The sequence below is a fragment of the Cebus imitator genome, unplaced genomic scaffold (genome assembly GCF_001604975.1).
Source record: "Cebus imitator isolate Cc_AM_T3 unplaced genomic scaffold, Cebus_imitator-1.0 Scaffold125, whole genome shotgun sequence".
NCBI classification, from domain to species: Eukaryota; Metazoa; Chordata; class Mammalia; order Primates; family Cebidae; genus Cebus; species Cebus imitator.
In genome coordinates, this window is record NW_016107440.1 from 5,444,093 (window position 1) to 5,453,336 (window position 9,244).

General features: G+C 45.5%; 2 protein-coding genes across 2 annotated transcripts in view; one reads left to right on the top strand and one right to left on the bottom strand.

The window, feature by feature from the left end:
* Positions 1 to 9,244, bottom strand: part of DEFB136 (defensin beta 136) — a 14,196-nt gene extending 4,952 nt beyond the window's left edge. Inside the window, exons 1-3 of the mRNA XM_017540487.2 lie at positions 9,159 to 9,244; positions 4,650 to 4,872; positions 2,957 to 3,137 (exon numbers count right to left, since the gene is read on the bottom strand). The gene's annotated coding sequence lies outside the window, so the exon portion shown is untranslated. The remainder of the gene's footprint in view (positions 1 to 2,956; positions 3,138 to 4,649; positions 4,873 to 9,158) is intronic.
* Positions 4,791 to 6,921, top strand: DEFB135 (defensin beta 135). The gene is made up of 2 exons (XM_017540490.2): positions 4,791 to 4,854; positions 6,752 to 6,921. Exons 1-2 carry the CDS (start codon positions 4,791 to 4,793, stop codon positions 6,919 to 6,921), a joined length of 234 nt encoding a protein of 77 aa, XP_017395979.1.

Here is a 9,244-nt window from a genome sequence, read left to right on the forward strand (position 1 = left end):
AAAAGCAAAGTGATATTTTTTCTTTTCATGCAGCGATTGGGAGAGAGAAATGTCAACATCTAAAGAGTGTTCTGCTCTTCAGTATTCATTACACTTGCACATTTACCACAATCCAGGGTTTATTTCTTGATTTTCTACTCCCCCAAAGTTTATGTACCCCTCAGGGTTAGGTTCACATAAACAGGCTCATAAGATTGGCTTATACAAGTAGTTTCATAATATTTTAACTTGTGAGGAGAAACTGTCATCATGGGATTGAAATATTCTTTTGAGACAGAGTCTCACTCTGTCGCCAGGCTGGAGTGCAGTGGTGAGATCTTGGCTCACCGCAATCTCTGCCTCCCGGATTCAAGTGATTCCCCTGCCTCAGCCTCCCAAGTAGCTGGGACTACAGGCATGCCACCATGCCTGGCTAATTTTTTTTTGTATTTTAGTGGAACTGTATGTTGGTGGCAGAACTGGGAAGGTTTGATGAGCAATTCAATGTGGACAGGGTGAGGGACAGGTGGTGACAGGATCACGTCAGGCATCATTCTGGAAATGGCGTGGGGCTGTCAGGAGATTGTGAAGTGGGGCTTACTTGTCCCCTGGTGTGTGGAGCCTCCAGATTTGTTCATTTCGCTTAGTCTTGCTGTAGCTATGGGGGCTCTTTTTTGGTTCCGTATACATTTTGGGATTGACTTTTCTAGTTCTGTGAAGAATGATGGTGGTATTTTGATGGGATTGTGTGAAAAGTTTAGGGAATTTAAATCCTCTGACATCAATCTTCTCTGAGAAATAGGAAGCCAGAAGTTCTGCAGAGAGTAGGATGAGGGTGGGGACTGAGGGGGCAAATAGCATCTGAGGTTGACCAGAATGTATAAAAGGAACAACCAAATTTCCAAACTCAGCTTTCCTGTGGAGCTGTGTGATGTGTTCTAGTGGCTTTTAAAAGCCCAAGAGCAGAAGCAGTTCTATAGATGGCTTTTCTTCTGGCAAACGTGGTGAAAGAAAAAATGAAGAATAATTAGTGTTCTAGAAGAACGGTTGGTTGCTTTGATGTCGTTTGGGTTATAGAGATTACTCAGGAAGACTGCAGATTAACGTTTGTTAGGGGTTGAATTGTAACCCCACAAAAGATGCCGGAGTCCTAACCTTCATCACCTATGAATGCAACCTTAGTTGAAAATAGGGTATTTACATAGATCAAGTTAAGATGAGAGAACGTTAGGGTGGATTCTAATCCAATATGACTATGTCCTCATAAGAAAGCAAAATTGGACACAGATAGGTATATACAGAGGGAAGATGACATGAAGACAGCAGAATACCACCCAGAACCATGGAATGCGGCGGCTGCCAGAAGCCAGGAGACCCTGAGACAGTTCCTTTTCTGACAGCCCTCCGAAGGAGTCAACCCTGCCAACTACGTGATTGCAGACTTCTAGCCTCCAAGCCAGTTAGATAACACGTTTCTGTTGTTGAAGCCATTCAGTTTGTGGTAATTTGTTATGGATGTCCTAGAAAATGAACATTTTTTTTAAAGAAAAAAATTAGATTCTGTTGATGTGATATCACATATATGTGAGGACATGCTCCATGCTCTTACTGAACTTGCAGTCAAGTGGAGGAAGCAAATGTCAAAGAAAAACATAAATGCACAAATATCAAATTCTAATATTCTATATGCTCAGGATAAGAAAGGGTCCTCTGAAAGAGATTTACAAGAGAGAACCTAATTTTTTTTTTTTTTTTTTTGGAGACGGAGTTTTGCTCTTATTGCCAGGCTGGAGTGCAGTGGTGTGATCTTGGCTCACTGCAACCTCCACCTCCTAGTTTCAAGTGATTCTCCTGCTTCAGTCTCCTGGAGTAGCTGGGATTACAGGCATGTGCCATCATGCCTGACTAATCTTGGATTTTTAGTAGAGACAGGGTTTCTCCATGTTGGTTAGGCTGGTCTTGAACTCCCAACCTCAGGTGATACACCTGCCTCAGCCTCTCAAAGTGCTGGGATTACAGGCATGGGCCACCGCGTCTGGCCTGAGAACTAATTTTTATTGGAAAGGCTCAGGAAAATCTGTTCTGTGGAAGAGATGGATACTGTTCCACTAAATGAGACTAAATGTTAGGTGAAGGTGGGAAGGTAAGTGGTACAGATTTCCAGGCTGTGTAAAGAGCACATGTGAAATATTTGAGGTCGGCATATTTCAGAATACTGAAGGCCAGTAGGATGCAATGCAGTGAGAGACAGAACAAATGAGAGGACTTGGGTGGGGAGATAAGCCAGGGGCCAGGCCAGTATCCACACTAAGAAGTTTCCACTTTATCCCAAAAGGAAGCCATCCCGCAGCGGTTTCCACAGGGCAAATGCATTAATCAGTTTCAGTTTTATAAAAGGTCATTTTGGTGTCCAAGCGGAGGATAAACTGCAAATATCTAAAAATGATATGGGAGGCCATTTAAGAGAACATTTACTGAGTTTAGTGACAGAAGGTGATGGCATGGATGCAGTGGCAGCAGTGGAGATAGAAATGGGCAAGTGTGAACTGTATGTTGGAGGCAGAACTGGGAACATTTGATGAGCAGTTCAGTGTGGACAGCGTGAGGGACAGGAGGTGTCAGGATCATGTCAGGTAATGGCATCGTTCTGGAAATGGCATGGGGCTGTAGGAGATTGTGAAGTGTGGCTTACTTGTCCCCTGGGGTGTGGAGCCTGGGTCAGTGAACAGTCTCTAGTCACCAAGGCTGCCAGGAAGCAGTGTACTTAGAGAATCCATAGAGCAGAACCTAGCATTTCGCCAAGGCACTCAGGTGGAAGAGTGTTCTTGGGGGAAGACGTGAGGGAGAAGGTGTGTTTACAGCATAACTGTGGTTCTGGAGGGCACGGTGGGAAGGGTTCAGATGGAGACAGAGGGGGATGGCTGGAGAACAGGAGATCAGGACCACGGGGGCTGGAAGAACGCAAAGCAGGCCGTACCTATTGCTGCAGGTTGGAAAGTGGTTCTCAGGAGAGTCCCTTCGTGCACTTGGGCATGCTTCACCTTTTCTCTGTGCTCTTCAAAACCCAGGTCCTCTAGTCTCTTTGCTGATTTTCTTCTGCTCCGCAGTTCTTTATGAGTCTTTCACAGATGTGTTCTTTTGACCACATCACAAACATCCTGAAGTTGGAAAACAAGAGTCCATTGAAGTGGCATATATTCGATGCATTCTTGTGAATAAAACAAGGACAGAGAGGGAGGCATGTGTTCCTCATCCTGGCTATTTCACTATCTGGCTGGAAGAGCAACATCTCTAGTTTTATTTATTTAAATAGGGAAGGGAGTCTCACTGTCTTGCCAATGCTGATCTTGAACTCCTGGCCTCAAGTGATCTCCTCACCTCGGCCTCCCCAATTGCTGCAATTACAGGCACATGCCACCACACTGACCAATATCTACAGTTTTAAATGTCTCCTTCTGTAACATGGGCCTAACAGTTTCTTAAATGTATGTTCTACAAAGGACTGGCCTCAAAAATTACTTCATTTCTTCATTTGGCCTTACAACAAGCCTTCTTGGTAACTGGGACTGATGGAGTACAACCTCTTTTTTTTTTTTTTTGAGACAGGATCTCACTGTGTCACCCAGGCTGGAGTACAGTGGTGCAATCATGGCTCACTGCAGCTTCGACCTCCTGGGTTCAGGTGATTCTCCCACCTCAGCCTCCTGACCAGCTAGGACCACAGGCACTTACTACCATGTCTGGCCAATTTTTGTATTTTTTGTAGAGACGGGGTTTCACCATGTTGCCCAGGCTGGTCTTGAACTCCTGAGCTCAAGCAATCCACCCACCTTGACCTCTCAAAGCATTAGAATTACGGGCATGAGCCACTGTGCTCGGCCATGTGTGCAAGCTTCTTTACAAGTGAGAAAATTGATGGTCAGAGAGGTGAAGTAAGTGCTTTATTAAAAGCTTATCAAGCTATTGCATACAGAATCCAGACCAGAAAGATTCTGGGTTTTGTGTTCTTTAGACAGTATCAGACAAAGTTGTTGGAAAACTTAAAATACTTTAAAGACAAACACTGTCGACCTTTAGTCCCTCCAAGCAAGAGTTTTGTCATAAATTCTTTGTGTGGCTCCTATTACCTGGCACACAGCATATACTCAATGGGGAGCCATAAGACTCAGTGTTTTTCCCAGGGTCATGTTGCGGGTGTGATGGGGACTTGCTTTTTCCATGTTGCTTCTGAGGAGCTCTTATTTTGCTAAAGAGATTGCAGCGATACCAGAACTGGGCAACGCCATACTTGAGTACTTCTGTATACAGGAGTCAGGGAAGCCTGCTTTTAAGTCGTGTTGCTGCCGTTTAGGATCTACGTGAACTTGGGAAAGTCATTTCTTCCACTTCAGACTCTTTGCTTTTGCTTTTAAAATGGATAGAATCATGCCTACCTGGATTTTGTGTGTTTGGGGAAAAAAAAAACACTTTCTCAACTACACAAGGCAGGCTTATGGTTCTCTGCACACTATGGGCATTTGTTAAGTGGATGTACAACGAAGATACACAGACATCTACACAGTATCCGACCAGGGCCTAGAACAGGGCCGCTTACACAGTGAGCATGCAGCTGCTAGCATGCACGTGGCACCCAGGAATTGTGCTTTAATGAAGAGATGTCATGCCCAGACCTTTTGCTGATTGGACTGCTCAGTGGAGCAGGCAGATGTTCTTGTTCCAAAAGGTTCACTAGCCATGCAGCTCCCCGTCTCGCCAAGGCTGCGTAGAGCGTCACTCTCCCGGGCACCGAAGCTGCTTCTTTGCTGATTGGTATGGTCACAAGGAGCGTCCTCTTGGGCCTCGTGGTCCTTGTCTTGCTCTCCTATGTCCCACCAGGTAAAATGGAGTCCTTCCCTGTAGAATTAGGAACAATAAAGGGAAGAAGGGTGTGAGGTTCTACAAGTGAGAAAAAGGAGGAACTGGACAAAGGAAGCTGGCGCAGAGAACGGGGAAAAGGTGCAAGGACACGGAGCAGGAGGCGGCTCTCTACAGACAGAAACTGGGCATGGGTTTTGGTCTGGGGAGCTGGTGAAGTTTGAGGGGAGGGTTGGACTGCTGGTGTTGGTAGAAGCAGGGCAGAGCAAAAAGATGAGACTTTGAAGAACACGGAGGACTTAGAGGTGAGAGGGCTATTTGAGGACTCTTAGAATTTGCCTTCCACCATCAGCCACACGTTATTTTTCACTCATTTAGAAGCCAAGGCAAATTTTATGCTGAGCAGAATCCATAGACACAGCTGGTTATTAAGATGTATTACATTAACTTACAGCATGACGAGGTCCTATGAAACATCAGTTTGAGGGGTTTACATTCTCTGGACAGAAGCCAGCAACTTGGTGACAATGAGAAAAGTCTACTTCAGTCACTAAAGTGAAGGTTCTCAAAACTGTTGTGCTTGTGGTTTTCTGGGGTCAGCAGAAAGCCCGTACCCTTTGCCTCAAACCCTCATCTATAAAGTGTATCACTCAAGGACCAAGTGTGAAGTGTTTAAAAGACAGATATGAGGCTGGGCACAGTGGCTCATGCCTGTAATCCAAGCACTTTGGGAGGCTGAGGTGAGTGGATTGCCTGAGGTCAGGAGTTCGAGACCAGTCTGGCCATGATGGTGAAACCCTGTCTCTACTAAAAATACAAAATTAGCTGGGCGTGGTAGCGTGTGTCTGTAGTCCCAGCTACTTGTGAAGAAGGAAAGAAGAGAAAGAGAGAAATAGAGGAGAAAGAGAGAAAGAAAGGAAGAAAGGAAGGAAGGAAAGAAGAAAGAAAGAAAGAGAGAGAGAAAGAAAGAAAGAAAGAAAGAAAGAAAGAAAGAAAGAAAGAAAGAAAGAAGGGAAAGAAAGGGACAGATATGAAGGTGGATCATGCTGAGATAGTGGCTGATTTTCTGCATCAGCCACTATTCTCTGGACACTTTGCACTGTGTCTCTACTGGACTCCTTTGTCCCCAGAAAGTTGCCTGAGGTCTAGTGAGCACACAGCGGGCAAGTTTGCCTGCTAATAGCCCTTTACCATACCACATTGATTATTTTCACACCACAAAGGCTCAGTCCACGGACTCATGGGGGCACCTGGGTGGACAGACTGTTAAGACTTAGCATGCAAGAGCAGGTGATTCAGTAGAGGCAATTCAGGGCCACCCTAACCCTCTCAAACTGCCTCTTACCACCCCTCCTCCACCGTTTGGTTTCCAGAGGCTCCCAGTTCTTAAGGTCTAGGAAAATTACTAGCAATAAATTTCCATATTTGTCTCAGGTATTTCAAACCATTTCACACTCATTCTCCCATGGGTTCTCTTAAGTGCTTTGTGATGAAGCACTTGATAAAAAGTCATGCAGAATATTATTGGAGAGTACAGGGGTAGAACTGCAGGCTTCTAAAATTCTAGTTCAGTGATCTTTCTTTCTTCATGCTGACACTTTAATCACAAACTGCCTCAGGCAGCTGTTCCAGACCCTGCACATCTTCTGGTAAGGGGCCTCTGCTGACTCCTGGGATGACTTCGATGTTCTGAGTGTTCTTTCTGTAGCAAATAATCTCAAGCTGAATATGTTGGCCCCTGTTAACTCCATGTAGTTGATTAGTAATTCATGTAATTAATTGTGAAGTCATAGAATGGCTTATAATAGGACCCCCAAACAACAAGGTAAGAGCAGCTGAAAAGGGACACCCAGCTGTAAAACGTCTTGCAACATGACACTGCAGGACACTGTGCATTAACCTTTGCTTCTCTTGGCAGGTAGAAGCGGGCCCAATGCCTACATACGAAGAGCCTTTGCTACATGTTGGCGACTACATGGTATTTGCAAGCAAAAATGTTTAAAACCCGAAGAATATCATATTTTGTGTGATACTACATTTCTGTGCTGTGTAAAACCAAAACAGATGCCTATACTGACTGGGAAATAGTTGTGAGTACCTGGAAGCTGTTGCTGATTTCTTCTAGGAACCCAGATCCCTCTCAGTTGTAACCTTCGACTGAAACAATGGCTTGAGCCTATCAGTGTTCCTGTGTCTGCTGTCTTTCTTTTTATTGATTCTCCTACAGAAATACTCTAACTCCTTGTATTCAGTACTTTTTCTTTTTATTAGTTTATTGCTTCTTAAAAGTCTCTTAAGAACTTTTGAAGCATAACACACAATTAAAAATACACAAATCATAAGTAAGCATTATCCTGATAGTTGCACAAATTTAACACACATGTGTTTCAGCACCCTGCTCCAAAAAAGAACATTATAACATCCCAGGCACTACCAGCCGCTAATCCATACAAAATGATTTCTAGCCTGACTTTTAATAGGAAACTCCTGACATCTACTTTTGAACTTTATATAAATGGTATTGTAGGTATTTCTTTGTGTCTGGCTTCTTCTACTCTACATTACTTTTGTGACGTTTACTAATCTGTTTCATGTAATTGTAGTTTATCCTTCTCAATGGCATATTGTATTACATTGGGAAAGATACTACAATTTATTTGAGTATTCTAGTGAAGATGGTCCTATCTGCGGTTTTCAGTTTTTGCTTTTATAAATACTGCTGTGGTGCCGGCATTTCTGTGGTGGTTATATACCTAGGAGTGAAATTGTTGGGCACTGGCTATGCACACATTCAGTTTTGGTAAATACATAGCATCTGATTGTTTTCCAAATTGGTTGTACCAACATATACCCCTATCCACAATGTCTGAGCATTCTTCTTGCTTTACATTCTCATCCACATCTAGTATTTTCTGCCTTTAAAAAATATTCTAGGGAGTATATAGTGATGACATATAGGGTTTAATTTGTGTTGTAGGGATGACCTAATGAAGCTGAGCACCTTTTCAGATGTTTATTGGCCATTTAGATATCCTTATTTGTAATATGACCCTTAAAGACGTTCGTCCACTTTTCTATTGGATTGTCCAACCTGGGAACCTACTAAAGAACACTCATGGTTTGACAGAACAATAAAAGAAGTCATATTGAAAATAGTTAAGCTGAAATACCGAGTATGTTGTAAGTTTGCAATGCACGAAAACATTGTGTGCTGTTTAGGATGACCAGGCCATAAACATGTTTTTATCTGTGAAAAATTAGGAATGCTTTTCCAAAATGGTGGATTAGAAGAATTACTATCCTCTCTCTACCGTTTGGAAGGATTTCAAAACAGTGTGTACAGATTCACACTGTGAACTATTTTTCAAGAAGCAATGCAATAACCGAAGAGGAAAACCGCAGGAGTCTACTGATACTAAAGGAAGGAGGAGGATACAGCCTACATTGTGAGTCAAGCAAAGGGCGGCGAGTCCCCTGAGTGTGAGAGAGGGGATTTGCCTCTGGGATACGGACACCACTAAGGAGCCTGAAAGTCCAGGACACGAGGTGGGGGTGCTTGGTAGGCGGATGGGGGAGGCCGGGGGGGAGAGGCCGGGGGGGGGAGGCTGGGGGGGGGAGGGAGGGAAAGCCGTAACCGACCTAGCGCAGGAACAGACTTGGCGGGGGGGTTATGGAATATAAAAGTATTGCGTACTTTTAGGGGCAGCCCCTTGCATGCACTTCCAGAGTGCAGCCATGCCTTACTGCTCCTCACAGGAGGGCCTGCGGCCAGCTAAAACGTTCTGGCGCTGGTTGCAGGTTGAAAGAAGCTCTTCACAGGGTTCCTCAATACCACCTCGGATGGGGACGAACTTCCTTGGCCAGGGCCGGGAAGGGGGAGGGTGAAAAGTGGGCTGCAAGTCCAGCAGCCGCAGGTGCAGGAGTCGTGGGTGCAGAAACTGCAAGCGCAGGAGCCAGGGGTGCACCCCAGCTCTGCGGCGGACAGGGAGGGGCGTGGCCTGAACGCCTGGGCTGCAATCTCTGCAGGGAACGCTTTCGGGCCCCGGCAGCCGCGAGTTCACTACAGGCCGAGTGGCAGTGAGCTCACTGCTTCCAGCGAACACTGTAGGAGCGGATCTGCCTTGCCAAGTGGGTACGAACTGCGGAGCTTACCACTGCCCAGTGCACCCCACAGCCTGCACAGGCTCTTCCATGCAGCAGGGGCAGCAACGCTCCCCACTGAAACATCAGCCTGAGACCCGCTCCCCTCCCGCAACACCCGCAGGGGCTGCTGTTTTCTCTGCACGTGGACACCCGTGTGCAAACCCGCCCGTCCCAGCCCCTACCAGACTGCCTCGCCACCCGCGCCGGTAACTTAACGCAAACGACGTAATCTCCTGGAAGCTACGTGGCCCCGCCCCCGTCCGGAGAA

Coding starts and splice junctions, on each gene's coding strand:
- DEFB135 (XM_017540490.2), top strand. CDS start 4,791: ATGGTCACAAGGAGCGTCCTCTTGGGCCTCGTGGTCCTTGTCTTGCTC. Junction 4,855..6,751: donor GCTCTCCTATGTCCCACCAG/GTAAAATGGAGT, acceptor TTCTCTTGGCAG/GTAGAAGCGGGCCCAATGCC.